At 42.4% G+C, this 20,415-nt stretch overlaps 2 protein-coding genes across 2 annotated transcripts in view; one reads left to right on the top strand and one right to left on the bottom strand.

Moving 5' to 3' along the window:
• The first annotated feature begins 1,488 nt into the window (after window positions 1-1,488).
• On the top strand, window positions 1,489-16,343 carry PTPMT1 (protein tyrosine phosphatase mitochondrial 1). Its single transcript, XM_075837810.1, has 4 exons — window positions 1,489-1,726; window positions 2,773-2,853; window positions 5,192-5,383; window positions 16,006-16,343. The coding sequence occupies exons 1-4, from the start codon at window positions 1,574-1,576 to the stop codon at window positions 16,147-16,149; spliced, it is 570 nt and encodes a 189-aa protein (XP_075693925.1). The 5' UTR covers window positions 1,489-1,573; the 3' UTR covers window positions 16,150-16,343.
• KBTBD4 (kelch repeat and BTB domain containing 4) overlaps window positions 7,623-20,415 on the bottom strand; it is a 23,208-nt gene continuing 10,415 nt past the window's right edge. Inside the window, exons 4-7 of the mRNA XM_075837808.1 lie at window positions 12,474-12,536; window positions 12,325-12,384; window positions 8,775-9,142; window positions 7,623-7,826 (exon numbers count right to left, since the gene is read on the bottom strand). Coding sequence (XP_075693923.1) covers window positions 7,676-7,826; window positions 8,775-9,142; window positions 12,325-12,384; window positions 12,474-12,536 — 642 coding nt within the window. The 3' untranslated portion in view covers window positions 7,623-7,675. The remainder of the gene's footprint in view (window positions 7,827-8,774; window positions 9,143-12,324; window positions 12,385-12,473; window positions 12,537-20,415) is intronic.

Below are 20,415 nucleotides of genomic sequence, written 5' to 3'. Positions count from 1 at the left end.
TCTGCCTGGTCGGTATAGGTTAGTTTGATGTTTTCATTTTATTGAGTTGGTCAAGACTTTGTAAACCTGTGAAGGCATTTTATTTGCTTTATAAATCTATATTGTATTTTAATCAAGTTTGCAATTGAGTATTATTTAAAAAAAAAAAGTTTACTTTTGAGATAAAACTTCTATACATCCTGAAAACATAGAAGTTGTATCTTGGGGTCACAGCCGAATCCGCAAGATCTATAATATCTGGTCCTGATGCAGGATGAAGTTCATGGACTTGGAAGTGATTGATAATTGCTGAATCCTGTGTGCCTGATACACGCAGGGCCAGTGCTCACCAAAGCCATCAGTCCCGCTGTCCTGACGGATTCGTCTGTTATCGGTCAGTGCCGCGCATCTTTCATTTAATTGCATATTTCAGGAGGACTCAGCTATTGTGTAGAGAATCACTGACACGAATCCCAGGTGTCCAAAATCAGAAACCTTTAAAGCGGTATGTAAGCAGTGTCGATCTCGTGCTGTTCTGTGATTATTAAAGTGGGACTCGCACCTGTTTAATATTGGGCGGACAGACAGAAAACATTTAAAGGGGTCGCACAGGAAGAAAAAAAAAGGTTCTGTTTATTCTTAGCCCAGAAACCAGCGCCCCTCTTATCTATGGGTTATGTCTGGTATTGCACAACATCCTCATTCAAGTGAATGAAGCAGAGCTGCAGTACCAGACACAACCCATTTACAGGAGTGGCGCTGTTTCTGGAAATGAAGCAGCTATTTTTTCTAACCTTAGACAACCCATTGTATAATAAATCATTCTGCCACTTTCTAATTTACTTTGTTTCAAATTCTCACCATTTTAATATACCTGCTTGATGTCAGCAAATGGAACAATACATTTCTTACATCCAGATACCGCGAGCCGGTCATCGTCACGTCTGTTACAGCTGCATGGCTCGTTACAAGAACAGAACTCAGGACTGGTGAGATCAGCACTTAACCGGGTCTGTTGCTAGATTTACATTAAACTGTTTACATTCAATGCAAGCAAGCAGAGCTCTTTAAATCGGCAAGTAATTAAAACAACATTCATTAGAAAGTTGCAGATTCATCATAAATTGATATTTTACAACTTTTCATTATGGAATTATATTTTTATAGGTTCCAGGTTTTTTTTAAACTATAATTATTCACACAAGTTTTGGCAAGATCCATCAACAGCAGCTTGTTGGGCGTTTCCAGAAGGAAACTGAAGAGTAGAAACAAACTGAAACATTACAATTTTTATTTCAATTACAAAAAAATACTGAATAAAGATGCCAGATTTTCATTTGCTTTGTATAGAACCATGGAGATGAAAGATAAAGTTTCACTTTACTCTTACGAACCGGGACAATGTTGTTAAATAACCTCCAAGTAAGTAGATTCCCGCATCAGACATGGCCGACTTAACACTGCCCTTACACAACATGGCGGCACCCTACTTCCGGTCACACTCACTAGCAAATCCTGCGTTGAGGCGGAAGTGCCAATGAAAAAGATGGCGGTTGCAGTTTTCCGGGGTAGCGACTAATGTTTTGCCAGAACCATGACTTTACAGTCGGCGGCGACGCGTGTTGTATTTTACCCGACTTTACTGTATAACGTTATCATGGAGAAAATATCCAGCCGGAAGTGGTATGACAGGATCGATGAAACTATTGTCCTTGGAGCGTTGCCCTTCCGGGGAATGAGTGACAGGGTAAATGCGCATGCGCAGTTGTCTTCTTCCTTCGCTCATTTAATTCCAGTACAGTTATTCCATTGGCCATTGTATGAGATAAATTGGGAAATTGCATAAATAACAATTCATTAGCACAAGTTATTATCAGAATCAGTCCAACAATAGTAATCTGCTGAACTGCAGAGAACTTCAGGATGTCAGGAGAATATAGTCACCTTTTACATTGGAGGAGATAAATAAAAACTAATGCAAAGGAAAAGTGCCAATGGTAACCAATCAGATTTCACCTCTCATTTTCCAAAGGCATTTTGTTATATGAAATCAGCAACCTGATTGGTTGCCATGGGCAACTACTCCGCTTGTCCTTTGCTCTAGTTTTGTTATATCTCCCCCATTGTGTCCTCTTAAAATGACTTAAAACTATACCTGTCTACATTGGAGAATAGGGACAGTGCCGGAGCAACAAGTGCATCCCCCATAAGTGCCGGAGCCACGGGTGTGTCCATTTTATGTGCTGGAGTCACAAGTGTGTCCCCCATAAGTGCCGGAGCTCACTGTACCCCCCACAGTGAGGTGGAGCGTGAATTAAGCGTTGGTCGAGCAAGTGCCCACCGCTCCATTCATTGTCTTTGAGACTGACGAAAACAGCCGAGTGCTGTACTGCGCTGTTTCCATCCACGTTCAGTTTCCTCATCACTGCAGTCGAGCAGCGAGGAGAAACAGGGTTTGGGACCCTTGTTCTCATGATCGGTGGGGCCCCCAACGATCAGACAATTATCACCTATCCGGTGGATAGGTGATACTGGGAATACCCCTATAATGATAGGTGATTCTGGGAATACCCCTATACGATCCAACCATAAACAGCAAAAGATAATAAATAAGTCTATGGTGCTGAAATGATCAATTCTGTAGGAAAGAAACTAGTCCTACTGTCTGTCACTAGTGTCGGACTTGCACAATGAACAATCATTCCCATCATTTCATTTATATTAGGCTGAGGATCTTTTGTTATGTGTTGGGAGTGTTACATAAATTTTGGCTAATGAGATTGTTTTTTTCAGTTAGTTAAAGAAGAGAACGTACGGGGGGTCATCACTATGAATGAGGAATATGAAACAAGACTACTATGCCACTCATCTCAGGTGAAACTTCGTTCTCCGGTTCCAATGAATTCTACTATAGAAAACCTTATCTGCCGGGCAGCATGTAAGACTTTCTGTAATATCGGATGCCAGAGTAAAGGAATTTCACAGGATATTTAAAGCAAATCTGTCAGATTAAGGCTTCGTTCACATCTGCGTCAGGGCTCCGTTCATGGGTTACGTCTGAGATTTCCATAGGTTTCCATTTGCATCATCATTGGATTCAATGGGCACAGATCCGGTGCAAATAGTTTCCGTTTCTCACCGTTGTTTAAGGGTTCCGTCATTTTGACCGTAGTCGACTGCGCTATTCATTCCCGTCAAAACGACGGAACCCTCAAACAACAGTGACAAACGGAAACCATTTGCACCGGATTTGTCACCATTGAAATTAATGATGATGCAAACAAAAACCTATGGTTTTTGTTCGTTTCAGTCAGGGTTCAGTTCATGGCTTCCCCTGACATTAAGTTTCCAACGGAACCCATGAACGGAGCCAAGACGCAGATGTGAACAAAGCCTAAAGGGGTTATCCCACTACAACAACTTATCACCTATCCATAGGATAGGTGATAAGTATTTTATTGCTCGGCCGCCCACCAATCAAGAGAACTGGGGTTCCGAGACCCCTTAATGAACGGAGCGGCGGTCACGCATACGCGCTGCCGCTCCATTCCTTCTCTATGCAGTATAGTGCTGGGCCATCTCCGGCAGTCTAATAGAGAATAAATGGAGCCACAGCAAGCATGCGTGACTGCCGCTCCATACATTCGGGACCCCAGTTCTCTTAATCGTGGGGATGCCAGTAGTGGGACCCCTGACAATCAAACACCTATCACCTATCATGTCTACGGTGACTGACAGCCCGCTGTGTATATAAGCAGGGGGGAAAGTTTATGTTGCGTGAATATGCCGGACTTATAACTATGAGTCCAGTGTGTTCCTTCAGTGCTTCTATTAGCCACACAGCACAACATTTTTTGTGCCTTTTTGACTAAAATAAGTACGGACCTGCTGTACTATTCTGTCTTTACATAGGGCTGCATATTCGGCTGACAGATCTGCTTTAAACGGTACGCTTAACATCTGATGTGCACTCATTTCCTAGTATACTTTATGTTAAAATTCAGTCTCTGAACGCCGGGGCCTGCACTTATAGAGAATTTGTTGACATGACTAGTCGTCAATATAAAAGCAATACGTACATAAAGATCAATGTGTGTATTGTAAGACGTCTTCATGGAAATGATGCAGAGGTGCATGTCTTAGGCTTCGTTCACATCTGCACTAGGGCTTCGTTCTGTTTGTCTCCGTTGTGCAAGGGTTTTGACGGAATCAATATCGTAGTCGACTACAGTATTGATTCTGTCAAAACCTCGTAAGCCTTGCACAACGGAGACAAACGGAAACCATTGGCACCGGATCCGTCACCATTGAAAACAATGGTGCTGGAAATGGAAACCTATGGTTTCCGTTTGTGTCTGTCAGGTCTCTGTTACGACGGAAAGCTCCGTCGGAACGGAACCCTAGCGCAAATGAGAATGAATCATAAGCCTGACTTTGGGTGAAATTAAATGGATTGTCGCAATAGGATAGATCATCAATGTTTGATCAGTGTGGTTTCGACACCCGGGACCACCTGCCAATCAGCAGAATAAAGGGGCAGTCAATGGAGTTGTTCTGCAGTACCAGGCAAGCCACACGTATAGATAAGCAGCTGTGCCTGTGTAAACAATGACAGGGCCCCTGCATTCTGCTCATCAGTGGTGGTCCCTGGGGTAGGTCTCCAACAGATCATACACTGATGATCTATTCTACGATAGACCATCAATATTTAACGCAAAAAAACCTTTTAAGGCTATGTTCACACAGAGTTTTTTGACGCGGAAACCGCGCCGCAAAACTCGTCAAAAACGGCTCGAAAATGGTTCCCATTGATTTTAATGGGAGGGGGAGGCGTCTTTTTCCTGCGAGCGGTAAAACCGTCTCGCGAGAGAAAGAAGGGACATGCCCTATCTTCGGGCGTTTACGCCTCTGACCTGCCATTGACATCAATGGGAGGCAGAGAAAGCGTATTTCGCTGCGTTTTATGCCCGCGGCGCTCAATGGCCGCGGGTGAAAAACGCTGCGTAAATGGAATTTTGAGGCAGAAATTCCGCCTGCAAAAAACTCTGTGTGAACATAGCCTAAGGTTGTCTTATGTCGACAATCCCTTTCTATATGCCCTATGACGGCATATGGACGTCATAGAGAAAGGGGGACTTTGTATTACATAGTCACCCATTTATTTGTACTCCATACATTATTTGGTCGCCCTTTCCATCTTTTCTCTTTACAGGAGTGGAAAGGTTTGGGTGTGGAACAGTTAAGACTCAGCACTGTGGACTTCACTGGCGTTCCTACCCTCGAGCACTTACAGAAGGGGGTAGAGTTTGTTCACAGGCATAGAAAGATGGGCAACAGCGTCTACATCCACTGTAAGGCTGGTCGCTCCCGAAGTGCTACCATGGTAGCTGCCTATTTAATAGAGGTAAGAGCTAACAAGAATCATTAGGGTATGTTCACACTGAGTTTTTTTGCAGGCAGAAAAATCTACCTCAAAATTCCTTCAGGATTTTTGAGGCAGATTTTGCCCTGCCTGCACTTACTTTGCCGCGTTTTGCGCGGCGTTTTTCGGCCGCGGGCAAAAACCTCTTTCTCTGCCTTCCATTCATTTCAATTGGAGGTCAAAGACGGAACTATGGGAAGAAAGAGTATGACGCTTTTTTTTCCCGCGTGTTTTTTCTGCAGGCAGGAAAAAACCGCCTCCAGCTCCCATTGAAACCGATGGGAGGCGATTTTGGACGTTTTTTGGTGCGGTTTTCGCATGAAAAACGGCGTAAAAAAAAAACTCTGAACTAGCCCTTACATGCCTGATTTGACCCATTAGGGCCCATTCTGATTATATATTCGCTTCAGAAAAGATGTTGCTTTTAGTTATCGACCTACAAACTAAGCAGAATCTCCATGCTTCACCCACACATACCGCCCACTATAGATGAGACTGGGTCTGAAGAGGTAGAAACATTTTCACGTGACTGGAGTTGTTGTTTGATTTATTACTATAGCTGCCAATTATGCCCCAACCATACATAGTTATTTAACCACTTCCCGCCTGCGACGTACTATTATGTACGCACATAATACACGCCCAGTTGTACGCACATAATACACGCCCACTTGGACTTTTACTTTAAACACGCCCAGTTGTACTTTTGCAAGCCTCATTTCCATAAATACAAAAATGGTCATAACTTGGCCAAAAATGCTTGTTTTTTAAAAATAAAAACGTTACTGTAATCTACATTGCAGCGCCGATCTGCTGCAATAGCAGATAGGGGTTGCAAAATCTGGTGACAGAGCCTCTTTAAGGTGTTGACTTGGCCTCCAAATTGCCCAAATCTCAATCCGATCGATCATCTGTGGGAGGGGCTGGAACAACAAGTCCGATCCATAGTGGCCGCACCTCACAACTTACAGGACATAAAGGATCCGTTGCTGCTGTCTTGGTGCCAGATACCACAGGAACCTTCAGAGGTCTTGTGGAGTCCATGCCTCATGGGTCAGAGCTATTTTGGTGGCACGAGGGGATGTACACAATATTAGGCAGCCCATTTTATGTTTTTACATTGTTTTTTTTTCTTCACGTCTTCCAAAAGTCATAACCTTTTTTATTTTTTGTTGACAGCCGTACGGGGGATTGTTTTTTGCAGGAGGGGGTTGAAGTTTTTAATGGCACCATTTATTGTACCACATAATGTACTGAAAAACAGAAAGAAATTCTTTGTGGAGTGGAATAGAAAAAAACAAAGTGCGATTCCTCCATTGTTTTTTGGGCTTTGTTTTCACGGCCATGCGGTAAAAACATAATGTTAACTTTTTTCTGCTTGTCGATACGATGACGGCAATATCAAAATTATGAAATTTTTTGATGATTTACTACTTTTAAAAAAAACATCAATTTGTTAAAAACCAAATTTATTTTGTGTCGTCCCATTCTGAGAGCCATAACGTTTTATTTTTCTATCAAAGGATCAGTGTGAAGGTTTATTATTTCTATTTGTTTTTATTGGTACCATTTTTTAGGTACATTCGACTTTTTGATCACTTTTAAGTCTATATTTTTTTTTTTGGAGAGCAAAAAACAGCAATTCTGGCGTTTCATTTTTTTTTTACTCCGTTCACCCTGCAGTGTAAAATGTTATAATGTGATCAATCAGACTTTTATGGATGGTTCAACATCCAGGATGTAAGAGATCTCCTACCTCGCACTAAGGGACGGGATATCAGCTGTAATATACCACTGACGGCGGTGGCGTAAGGATCAGGCTCAGCCCGTGGGCCAGCTCTATACCCTCCCCCTACCGACTATGACTTACAGTTACGTCAAATGTCGATAAGGGATTCACTTTATTTTTCCAACTTTTTTTTATTTGATATTTAACTGTTATTTTTTATTTTAAAAACGTTATGCGTGTTCTTGATCAAACCATATAGACTAAGTCATTAATGCAGAAATTCAATTATAATGCTCACGTATGACAAAAAAATACAAAACAACATTCATAATAGAACTTTATTCAAAAATACAACATAGTAAATACATAAAAAATATTTCAACTGCTCGAAATTTAATGCAACATATTTTCATCAAAATGTAAATAATATTCAGGTATTTTGAATATATTTTTGGTTCCTTTTAACATGGATCCTACAGGTAAAAAAATGCAAAAATAAATAAGTTTCAGAAATTTAAAAAACTGGGCAGTATTGCTTTGGTTTACTATTTAAATCCAGTGTATCTTCGTTCAGGATCAGGAAAGGTGTCTCTAATTTTATTTATGACACATGAAGGTATGGGAAATTTATGTCTTTTTCCTAGAAATCCATAAATCGTATTTGAAAAAGAACGGTAGGCCGCCATACGCAGATGTCTAAAAAGAAAAAACAAAAATTTACAAATGGAAGATTAATCAATTTTATTTTTGATCGACATGCATTGCATTTTTATAAAAAAATCTAAAATAATATGTTGGGAAAAAAAATAAATTATATACACATATACATACATACATACATACATACATACAATTAGCAATGTTTCTGTTGTGGATTAGGGATAGTTCACACTGCGGTTTTTGGTGCATATTCGGAATTAGTGCCAAGAAACGCCCCAAATCGCCCCCATTGATTTCAATGGGAGGCAGAGGCTTTGTTTTCCCGGGTGGATCTTGGCCACTTGTGGGGTAAAAAAAGGGCCTCCTCTTTTTTTGAGCGGTTTCCGCCTCTGACCTCCCGTTGAAGTCAATGGGAAGCAGAAAAAACTCATTTTGAGCGTCTTTTGCGGCGGTTTTTGCCTGCGGTCTTTGCATTAGATTCAACCGCTAAAAAACGCGGGCGAAAAGGGCTACAAAAATCGTGAAAAAATGCTGGCAATTCAAAATCTGCAGATTTTAGTTTAGTTCACAGGTAGTTTTTTGGCGCTGACCTTGATGCGGAAACCGTGTCAGAATCAGCACCAAAAAAAAAGCCCACGCCATATCGCGCCCCCCCCCCCCCCATTGATTTCAATGGGAGGTAGAGGCTCTTTTGTGCCCAGCGGCATGCGCTTTCTTCGCGCAATTTCCACCCTCTGACCTCGTATTAAAATCAATGGAAGGCAGAATAAACCTGCTGTGTGTTTTTTGTGACGGCTTTTGCCTTCGCTTCAGCGGCTAAAAAAAACGTGGGCAAATAAGTCACAATAAACAAAGCAGCAAACAACACTGGCAATTCAAAATGAAAGGAATTTTGAGGCAGATTTTTCTGCTGGTCAAAAACCTCTGTGTGAACGAGGCCTAACAGAAATTTTAAAAAAAGTAAATTGTTTGACAAAAACCAACCTATGAGGATTATGATCAAATTTTCTCTGGGTAAAATCTGTCGAAAACATAAGTAGACAGACCAAATTCTCGCGGGATAAGACCTTGTGATTAAATTGTGCCTGTTCCGTAACACAACTTCTTTCTTCGGGAAACCTTTCCATTGCAGGGTATTCCTTGCAGCATGTGCTCTCCTCGACCGTTGACATTTCCTTGCAACTGCAGCATTGACACCACTTATTATTTTTTAATCTGCCTTCGGTGTCCGGTGTTGGAGAGGGACGAACCTCATTTGGTCCCCATTTTGGATCATTTTGGAAACACCAAGGATTCACACAATTTTCAGCGTCAATTGCCTCTCTGAGTCTGGAGAGCAAGAATGAGGGGGCCTAAAGAAACAATATATAAAAACTGACTAAACAAAACAACATTATTGATGGTGATAAATATCTGATCGGTGGGGGTCTGACCGATGGGACCCCCACTGATCACGAGATCGGGCTTAACATGCCGTTTCTTGGAGCCCCATAGGAATGGAGCGGTAGTGTGCATGCTCGCTACACCATCTTCGGCAGCCCTATAGGAACGAATGGAGCGGTGGCCGAGCATGCACACTACCGCTCCATTCCTATGGGTCTCCTGGAAACGGCAAGGTAAGCCCATTCTCTTGATCAGTGGGGGTCCCAGCGGTCGGACCCCCACCGATCAGACATTTATCACCTATCCATTTAGTTGCTTCTTTTGTCACACAAAATGATCCAGTGTCTTGCATATCATAAACATAATTTTTTTTATAAATGTCCTGCAAAATGGATCTACAGTAACGGGGGGAAAAAACAAAACGCTTGACATAAAATGCAATGGGGGGAATTTAACAAGGTTTGAATTCCAGTTTTCTGGCGTCCTTTTGGCCTCCGTCTGGCTGGAATACTATAATATACCGCAAAAAATAAGTATGAATAGAGTAGTAGACTAGGCTATTGCATCCCGCAGAGTCCAGTAAAAAAACGTACATACGTTTTTTTGTATGACATCTGTTAAACAGATACATCATGAGCTTCTCAATAGCTTTTTATGACGTTTCCGTTAAGCAGATACTATTATAGCCCATGGTTGACGGATTGCACTCTTAGGCGTTTGTCAGCCTACGTTTAACGTATAGATCTGGAGCTTTTCCCGATGTATGTGTCAAACGTAGGCCAAAAACGTGACGTGAACATAGTCTTAGAATGCTTTCAGGGTAAGGAACACCCTTCCTTTATTTGGTAGAAACCTTTCTTCCTATTGTTAATCTTGATGGCCACTTGTTCTACTTACAGTAACGGGGAAAAATAGAGATAGGTGTATTGACCTTATATATATTTTGACATTATTTTATTCAAGGTGTATAAATAAAAATAATTGCGTGCGGAACATGGATAGGTAACTTACAATATTATTTTCCAAAAATAAAAAGTACAAGTGAGGTTTATAAAAAAAAAAAAAAAAAAGACTTGGCTTATGCCTCGGTTATCGTTCTATATACATACAACAAAGAAAGCTATAGGCCCCCATAATGCATACAATGGGCAAAAAAGTCTCCTGTTGGCCTAAATTTGGATGGTAGACGCAGGCATACCCTTTTGTTGTGTCTAGTCAAGCCCAACTGACCGCACTTTCCTATAGGTTTGCCAAGATAAAATAAAAGCAACGGCATTACGTTCTTCTGGGGTGGGCGGTTCACTCATAGACCCGCTGGGTCCATTAAACCCTGTTACGGACAACCCAGCATTTCCTGCAGGTCAGGCTCGACACTCCTTCTTAGGCAGGACATCCTCTAATCCCATGTACTTTACTCCAGTCCTTTCCAACTCCTCTCTACTCCCGTTAACCACAATCTTTCCAACTGATGCGCCCTCAACTCGCCACATGTTTGAATATGCCCAACTACAACATTTTTATAGTGTAACCAATCGTCATGTACACCTCCATCGCACACTAACTGAATATGAACGCCTATGTGTTTCTACCCTGCCCCCTACACACACAATCTCTGCATTATACAAACTACTGCTCTCCAAAAGATATCAACACCCTTCTGCAAGGCTTAGGAAAAAGACTTGGACAAAAACATTCACTGACGTACAATGGAATTGGTGTTTTCTCCTTTCCCAAAAAGCCTCTATAGCCACACGGGCTCAGGAAAATAGTTATAAAATAGTGTCAAGGTGGTATCAGGTCCCAACTGCCCTTCATAACTGGTACCCGTCTGTGCCAGATAATTGTTGGCGCTGCGGGTGGTTCCATGTCTCACATTTGGTGGAGTTGCCCCTCCTTGCGGAGCTTTTGGGATACGGTACTTAGTATCATATTAGAAGTCACCGGGGTCTTGGCCCCCAATTCTCCTAAGGCGGCTCTACTATTCATGCTCCCTATGCCACTACCCGTTTATAAACTATCCCTAACTAGACACCTACTTCAGGCTGCAAAATCGGTTATCCTACGCAGGTGGAAAACGGTGGTCCCCCCCCAATGCTGGATGAGTGGTTCCAGGAGGTTGCCCTGATACAGAGAATGGAACAGCTGCTGGCACATTCTCCACGATACACGTCTACATGGTCTCATTGGATTACATTCCTCTCTTCTCCCACATATTTGAACGTTGCGACCTGGGCCGTAACTCCCCCTCCCCTTCCTATGTGCTTTCACCGGAGGTGGTAGCACTTGAGGTTCTGTGTGGTTTTTGCGCTCTCCAACCATGTCTCGACCAGGTGCTCTCGCTGCTTCTTTCTCCTAATAGTCCGGAGATTGAGTCCAGGCTGGCCATGACTTGAGCCTTACCATATCCCTCCTTTGCCCTGTTTGTCTCCCTTCTATTTCTCCCTTGTCTTGTCTAAGTGTGTGGGGTGCCTCGCTCCCTGTGATAGCGCTTATAGGATGCAGTTATACTTTATGTTATGTAGGAGACCGAACGGTTCGGTCTCCTATTTATGCAATGCTCCTGTTCACTATGTTTACACTTGCTGCTGATGTATACCGCCGTTAGTCATGGGATGTGATGCCCACCCTCTTGTCTGGGCTTTGCCCGCCCTTGTTATTTTATTTTCATCGCCTTTCCTCCAAATGTGTTTTATACTTGTTTGTTTCAAAACCAATAAAAACTTTGAATATGAAAAAAAAAATAATAAAAGCAACGAGAACTATAATATTTATTTTTGTGACCAATGTCTAACATAAAAAGAAAAAACTCTGCCTCCACCATGGCACACGTCAGAGAGAAAAAAAAAAGTGTTGACATTTTTCCAGGGAAAACAGTTCCTGATTTTCAGCCGTTTTTTTTAGCAACTCTCGCTTTTCGCAGCGTTTTTTTTTTACGGCCGTTTTTGGAGCTGTTTTTCTATAGAGTCAATGAAAAACGACTCAAGAAGTGACATGCGCTTCTTTTTCACAGGCGTTTTTTTTACGCGGCCGTTTGAAATCAACGGGCAGATGTTTGAAGGCGTTCTGCTTCCGATTTTTCAGCCGTTTTTCGTGACGTTTAATTATTACCACATTCCAAAAACATTGTTTTAAAAGATTGTTATTTTCTTACCGGGAAGTTTTTCCCTGGGGGTGTTACATTGTCTTCATCCTCGTCTTCCTCACTAGTTGTCTGTAAGAGATGGTATTATTTAATATTGTAACATTATTATTTCTGTTTTTAATTATGAAAAGATGCCACTTTTTATACTTTATACTTACATTAAAAAAAGCCTCTTCTTCAGATATTTCTATCTCCGCTTCTTCTATATCTTCTTCAAAGTACTGTAAAACATAATTGTAATTTATTAAGAATTAGTCAAAAATGCATGCAAATACACAGGTTTTCATTGTCCGTAAGTTGACGTGCAGACAATATACCGTGACAATGATTTGGTCCAAATTGACCTACACAAATGTAAAACATTTTGGTCGAGTAGAAGCGTATAGGAATAACAACAGCGCTGCCATAAAGCGATAGACCACACTCTCGTATACTTCATACGTAATGCACTGGCGTATGCCACTGTACATTCACGTAGAAGCATAGGTCTTACATTCTCCAAAAATGTTTTTTTGTATGTCAGAGACATCTGGAGTTCTTCACTTCGTACGAGGGTCCCATTACCTAAACGAGTGCCGATCAGCGAGACAGCTCGTTGATCAGCGCTCGTTTGCTCTTTTCACAAGGAGCTATGTCAAGGGACGAGCACTCGTGACTACGATCGCTCGTCCCCATACATTTCTATCATGTGGGCAGCGCCTCTCCCTGTTTAGACACCAAGATGTGCTGCCAACAACAATCATTTTCGGCTGCATAAACGATACATTTAGTTGATGAACGAGTGTTTGCTCGTTCATCGCGGGATCATTGCCCTGTTTACGCAGGGCAATGATCGGGAACGAGCGTTCTTGTTGGCCCGTATAAAAGGGCCTTAAGGCTGTGTTCACATACTATTTTTGGCTATGTTGCAGGTATATGTCGGCAGTATTCCCCAATGTATACCTCCAACGTGTTCGTAGGCCCCCAGCGTGGGACAAGAGAGTGTCCTTTTGGCATACGCTGAGCCAGAATGCGTTGGCATTGTCAAAGTACAATGTTTGTCACTGTATGCCAATACAGAGGAATACGTCGGAGGTCTTCCATCGGAGGTAGGTTTGGTTCACACCACGTTTTTCGAGGCAGTTAAGGCGTATGTTTTTTTTTTTACTGCAAAAACGCATATATGGCTACAACTGGATGCTGGGATCTTGTTGCCATTCACTTCGATTGGAAAAAAATTGTACACAATTGGTACATTTTTTTTTTGGGCAGTACAGAAAAAAGTACCAGGTTGCACTTTTCTGCCCGGTCTAAAAACAGTATCTAGACGTATACTGTTTTTTAAATCATGGAAGTAAATGGCAGTAGGATCCAACGGCATAGGCATTCAGTTGTAGCAGAATAGGTTTTCGTTTGGCAGTATGACTTGTGCCTGGACTTATGGCAAAAAACGTGGTGTGAACATGGCCTTAAACATAGGCCCCCTACAGATTGTCCTTTGTATGTTAGCGGGTCTGGATTTCGGCACGGAATATGCTGCAAAGTCCTCTACAAATCCAGAATACATTTAGGCCTTATTCATACGAATGTGTATTACGTCCGTGATACGCGCGTGAAAATCCAGCGCGTTGCACGGACCTATGTTAGTGAATGGGGCCGTTCAGACAGTCCGTGATTTTCACGCAGCGTATGTGCGTTGCATAAAACTCACGACATGTCCTATACGTGCCCGTTTTTTCGCGCATCACGCAGCCATTGAAGTCAATGGGTGCGTGAAAATCGCGCACGGAAGCACTTCCGCTTGCCGCGCGTGATTCGCGCTACAGTAGTAAAATAAATGAATGAAAAAAGACAAGCATCTCCTGCTTTTATGTTTGTAAACATAAAAACAGTGTCATAATGATGCCATATGCGCGGAAATCGCGCAGGCACTCACCAAAATACTCATGCCACACTTTGCGCGCGCAAAACGGACACGTTCGTGTAAATAAGGCCTTACTTGCATTGGAGACATATTAGGAGTGGATGTAATGACAATATTTCGCATGCACCCCGAATGCCTCATGAAATATGGAACGTCAAATATATACACCGTTTTGATTTTTAGAAAACGATATAATTTTTGTATATTTTTTATTCTTTTTTTATATATATTTATATATGATAGGGGGCAGATAAACTTGGGACACTATTAGTACATAAAAACTTAAGAGGATTTTTCGAACTTTTTATAAAGAACATGGAGAGATGAACGTTTTTTTTTTTATTACTGCAGCTATCTCCTCCGTTGTGTGCAGTTTCTGCTTTCGGATGCGGAACTGCTATACTACAGAGGTGGGGTGGGTGGGAAAGAGGTGGATGTCGGGAGTTGTAGTGCTGCCACAGCACAAGGACGTAAACCAGCAGCTCGGGCGTCATATCGGGAATGGGTATGTAATGAAATATTCAACTTTTTCTCTAAAATTATACTTGGAAATATGGTTGAGGGCTCATTTACACGAGCGTGTTATACGAACCTATATTAGTCTATGGGGCCGTGCAGACAGGTGCGTGAGTTTTACGCAGCGTGAGTCCGCTGAAAAAAACTCACGACAGGTCCTATATTTGTGCGCTGTTCACGTATCACGCACCCTTTGAAGTCAATGGGTGCGTGAAAATCACGCGCACCACACGGAAGCACTTCCGTGGGACGAGCGTGATTCGCGCAACAGCACTGAAAAGGATGAATGAAAACAAACATCCAAACGGAGTGTCATCATGATGGTGGCTGCGCGAAAAGCACGCAGCTGCGCATTATATGGTGATGACACATGGAGCTGCTAAGTGCTTTTAGCGCACGCAAAACGCCGCAATTTTTGCGTGCGCAAAACGCACACGCTCGTGTAAATAAGCCCGAATGGTGTTTACACGTGTTTTGAACTTCTGTTTTTTTTACCAGCCGTTAGATAACCCCTTTAAGGTGTTAATGGACTTAAGTCCATTAAAGAGTTTGTCGGACAACGATAAACCCTGTTCATATGTCCTATTAGGACGGACGTCATATAGATATCATAGAGGGGGTATGAGCCACAACGGAGAGCCTTTTTGGCGGACCCTGCGTGTTCCATGCATTACGTATGCATGGATGGCCATTAATTTGAATGGCTGCCGTGTAAAGCTACATTTCTCCCCCCCCCCCCAGCTAATTGCCAGAGTTAGGGGTGCCAGACCCGGCTTCTTTTAAAAAAGGGGTTGTTTTAGTGACATAAAAACTTTAAATTCCACTATAGTTGATCCAAAGGAAAGAAAATTTACCTCTGAATGATATGGACCGATGTGCTATAGAATGAAAAAAATCCTTCGTGACCCCCTCAGGCAATTGAACACATCCCTGGATCAGCATTGTCAATAGCAGTAACCCTGTAGATTGTATTTCTTAACGAAAACGTCTAATGTCCTTTCAAAGACAATAAATCTTGTCAGCTTTACATACAGCTGCTTGGCATTGAGTGCTATAATTTAGGTTACATTTAAATCTTACTCGATTATTGCCACAAACTATTATGTCACTTGTCTGAGATCTTTACTAGTTTTCTGTAATTGAAGAACCAGATCTGAATACAAGAATCATGTTATACTTCTGTTACATTTAATAAAAATGGGGATATATAATAACACGTCCTAGAACAGAATCACAAACAAACACAATTGTAATTGTTTTCCTTCTTGCAGAGACATAAGTGGAAACCCGATGTTGCCAGTGCTTTCATAGCAGAAATCCGTCCACACATCCTGATCCACAACAGACAGCACCAAATGCTGGAGAAGTTCTGTCTCTTCGTGACTAACGCAGACGCTCCGGGAAACGGAGGCTGATATAAAGCAGAATTCGATGCGTATTTTACCTCCAAGGCGGACTAGCTCAGGCCTCCCGATGGTCTGCTGCTGATTTATCTCCACCTGCGTGATGAGCATCGCTGCCGGTTCTGCCTGCTGTGCTGTTTTCTCTTTGTTCAAAGCTTTTTTTCTAAATAAAACGGACTCTGGGTCCACGTAACCCTTTCTATTAATTATAGATGTTTTATATGTGTATTATATACTATTATTCAAATCTATATGATATGTGCTGCTGTATTTCTCACTTTTCTGCATCGTTCGGCTCCTGTGTTCATCCACGACCCACAGCACGCTTCATATACCGCTAGAACAGTCCTCGGTGACGAACATGGACCGGTCTTTATTTCAGCCATATTGGAGGGCTTTCCAGCATGATCTGCCTGTTTATGGTCCTGCCACAGCCACGTCAATGGGCTTCAAGTCAGGACCACTCCAACATATATATTATACTTGACATTGTGCAAATTTTTTCTATACATGACCCCCACAATCATTAGCGCTATAACCTTTTAATGACCTTTTTGTATTCAGCGGCACAGCTATAGGGAATGCCATCACTCCGAGGCTTTGGTACTTGAGTGAGTTGTGTGGTGTTATATAATATTAGGATAACTGCACATTAAAGGGGTATTCCCAGAATCAATAATTATACTAACCAATCACTAGGATAGGGGTCCTGACCCCCCCCCCTCTCGCTGCACCCCTTGTAGGGAGATGGAGCTTGAATGTAGCGGAGGATGAGCATGCGCCCTGCCGCTCTATTCAATGATTATGGGGCTGACCGAAACAGTGGACTGCTGTACTTGGCTGTTTCCGTCAGCCTCATAGACTGTGAAGGGAGCGGCACTGCTCTGATGTTCACACTGTGCGGATAAGCTGAAGTATGCAGAGCAACCGACCTAGAACCCGCAGGGAATTCGCGGCCGGAAAAAAACCCAATTTGTGTACAGATTTTCGGCCCAAATCACTGCTGCTGGAAAAAAAAAGGTCAATACTTCTCTTCACTGGCGTTGCCATCTTGACGCATCCCTCTGTTCTCTGAGCAGCCCGGCCTCCAGTGACAGCGCAGCAGCCCATGCGGCAACTACAGTTTGTGATTGGCTGCAGCAATCACATGGGATGAAACATCATCACAGTAGGCTGGATTTAGCCTTTTTAAATTAATTTGCTATTTTTGCGGCGGTATCACAGCTTTTCTGCCGCAAAAAACGCAACATTTGCCATCTGCCGCGGCTATCACCTCCCCATTGAATTCAATAGGAAAAAAGTCAACAAAAGTGCAACGATTCTGCAGGATTTGTTCAAATCTCATTCACTTTAGTGCTACTGTAATACACTGCGGATTTTCCACTGCGGAAAATCTGGCGTGTATCTGCCCAGTGTGAACATACCCTTAAAGTTCTCACTGCGGTCCAGTAAATCGGTGAGGGCCCCAGTGGTCAGACACTTATTACCTATCCTGTGGATGTGACAAATGTTGATTTTGGGAGTATCCCTTTAATGTAATAACACTGGATACAAATGAAGACGTGACTTTTCTAATGTTTATAGATCCTACGTTGTGTGACCTGTTTTGCGCATAACTTACAAGGTGTGGATTCAGTACAGATTTTTGCACTGGGGCCCTGCAATGCATCTGTTGGTATTATTGCAATATTCTGACTTCTTGTGTATTGGTAATATTCTCGTTATAGAAGTCTTGTAACTAAATTGTTATTCATCAAGAATTAGGGTCCTATTACACAGCCCTATACGGACTGTAAAAACTAACAAGATTGACGTGACAGCTCGTTGATCGGCGCTCATTTGCACCTTTCACAAGCATTTATGGGTTATGTATGGGGACGAGCGATTGTAAGGCTGGATTCACACGAGCATGTTCGGTACGTAAAGGACGGAACGTATTTCGGCCGCAAGTCCCGGACCGAACACACTGCAGGGAGCCGGGCTCCTAGCATCATAGTTCTAGTTACAGTGTATATTAACACGCTGCCGATTTCTTGCACATACAAATCTACGACTGAAGATCCGTTCCATACATCTGAATGGGGTTGTTTTTGCAGCACGTGCATAGATTTCGGCAGAAATATATGGGACAGTTGCAGAAACTTTTGAAGCAAATCTTCCGCTTGCAAACATACGCCGAGGCTTCACGGCAACAAAAAATTGGTTCCTTGCCACGTGTGAGTCGCCGTAAAATCACAAGATGACTGCGACAAGCGACTTCGTGAACGACCTTGAGGCCATTGCTAAAAAAAAATCCAGCACTTCCAAATGTTCTGTAGCCCCAGCCTTAGTGGGGCTATAGAGAGTAATTAAAAAATATATTGGGTATTATTATGTAGTACAATGTGAAATGTCTGATCAGAGGGTATTATAGATGAGGCTTGAGCTTCATGGTGACGTACATGGAAGGCATGCTATAACTGAAGTGCAAGGAACCAATATTTTTTTTAGATTTCTGTTAGGGTATGTTCACACGGCAACGCCAAATAGGTGAAAACAGCTCCTGAATTTTAGACGTTTTGACAAGTGCATTCGTTTTTCGCGGCGTCCATTAAGGACGTAATTGTAGCTGTTTTTCAATGGAGTCAATGAAAAACGGCTCCAATTACGTCCCAAGAAGTTTCCTGCACTTCTTTGAGGCGGGCGTCATTACGCGCCGTTGTCAAAAGTCTGCACAGAACACCGTAAGACCCATTGAATTCAATGGGCAGATGTTTGCAGATGGTTTTGAGCCGTTTTTTTAAGGCGTAATTCGAGGCGTAAAACGCCTGAATTACGTCTGTAAATAGGGCTTGTGAACATACCCTAACAATCGGCAGATCATAGAGACATAGAGGAACTGTCTAAATAATTCATAGATAATGGATGTGGAAGTGTGTTGTGAATTTAAAGGGATATTCTCACTTTATTCAATTATGGCTTATCCACAGGACATGCCATAAATGTTTGAAAGGTGAGGGCCCCGCCACTGGAACCCCCACATTTTGAGAAAACAGGGGCCTCCTGCCCCCATTTAGCAAGCCTATGGATAGGGATAGATAGATAGATAGATAGATAGATAGATAGATAGATAGATAGATAGATAGATAGATAAGCTACGCCACATGTTCCAGCAGAACCAGATCGGTATCACATGTGCGTATTTATTCTTTTTTTTTTTTTACATAATTCTGCTATTGCTATAATGGAAATCAGTCTCTATGTATGGACCACCTGATGAGATTGTCCTGGACAGCCAATCAGAAGAAGCAGAGCTCAAGTAGGGATTGAGAGAGCAGCAGCCTGAACCAATGATGAGAGGAGGTGTGTCTCAGACCACCTCAGACTCCCTGTAGGCACTGTAGCTAAACTATAGACACAGCTCTGCTCTAATGGAGCGGAGCTAAAAAGCAACTAAATAGCAGACAAGCAGCACCTATAGGTACTGATTTACATATTGTTCTTGATCTCACAACTGGACAGAGACTTTAAGGATCTTCCCTCGAAATTAAGGGCAAAATTTATCCCAAATAGTAGTTTAAAGGGGTCATTAGCTGGCCCATGTCACCGAGTACCAGCTGAACAGATTTTCTTCCATCCTGATAACAGGTAAACCACTTGACCCATTCAAGAAGATACAATTATGGTACAGGCAGCTTATGCTTTGCTGCTGACCAGAGTCTCACCCAAATACAGTGTCTCTCTCCCTCTGTATCAAGGATTATTTGTAATTTTAAAGGGTAACTTAACTTTCAAAAAACGTTTAATGTCATAGTGACATGACAAAAGTTTTGATCGGTGGGGGTCTGAGGGGTCTTATTGAATTTGGTTATTGGTTTACATTTGTGATCTAACTACCTGTTAATAAAGAAGAGCTTGGCCTATTATTTTACTCCCAGCAGGAGTGTCGCCTTTCTTTTATCATTTCAAGTTGTTAATAAATAACCTCCATTCGTTTCATCAGGAAAATCGGGGTTGGAGTCCGTAATGGGTCCGGTTTATGGTTTCCATAGTCAGGTCTTAAAGGGATTGTCACACAAAGGCAACCCCTCTCCATATGCCCTATTAAGGCATATGGAAATCATATAGGGAGGTTCATGTCACTGAACCCCCCTCTATTATCCAGAGAGAAGAACCCCCTAATAAAGAACGGTTCTCAGGCCCTGCCCCTTTATGTATCACATGGCCGGCCATTGATTTCAATGGCCGACGTGTAAGGGTATGTGCACACACACTAATTACGTCCGTAATTGACGGACG

The sequence above is a fragment of the Rhinoderma darwinii genome, chromosome 9 (assembly GCF_050947455.1).
Source record: "Rhinoderma darwinii isolate aRhiDar2 chromosome 9, aRhiDar2.hap1, whole genome shotgun sequence".
Taxonomy (NCBI): domain Eukaryota; kingdom Metazoa; phylum Chordata; class Amphibia; order Anura; family Rhinodermatidae; genus Rhinoderma; species Rhinoderma darwinii.
This window is presented reverse-complemented; position numbering and strand designations above follow the sequence as displayed.

Excerpts from the sequence above, each read along its gene's own strand:
- PTPMT1 (XM_075837810.1), top strand. The coding sequence starts at position 1,574 with ATGACTTTACAGTCGGCGGCGACGCGTGTTGTATTTTACCCGACTTTA. Across the intron at positions 2,854-5,191 it reads TACTATGCCACTCATCTCAG|GAGTGGAAAGGTTTGGGTGT; the intron begins GTGAAACTTCGT and ends TTCTCTTTACAG. Across the intron at positions 5,384-16,005 it reads TAGCTGCCTATTTAATAGAG|AGACATAAGTGGAAACCCGA; the intron begins GTAAGAGCTAAC and ends TCCTTCTTGCAG.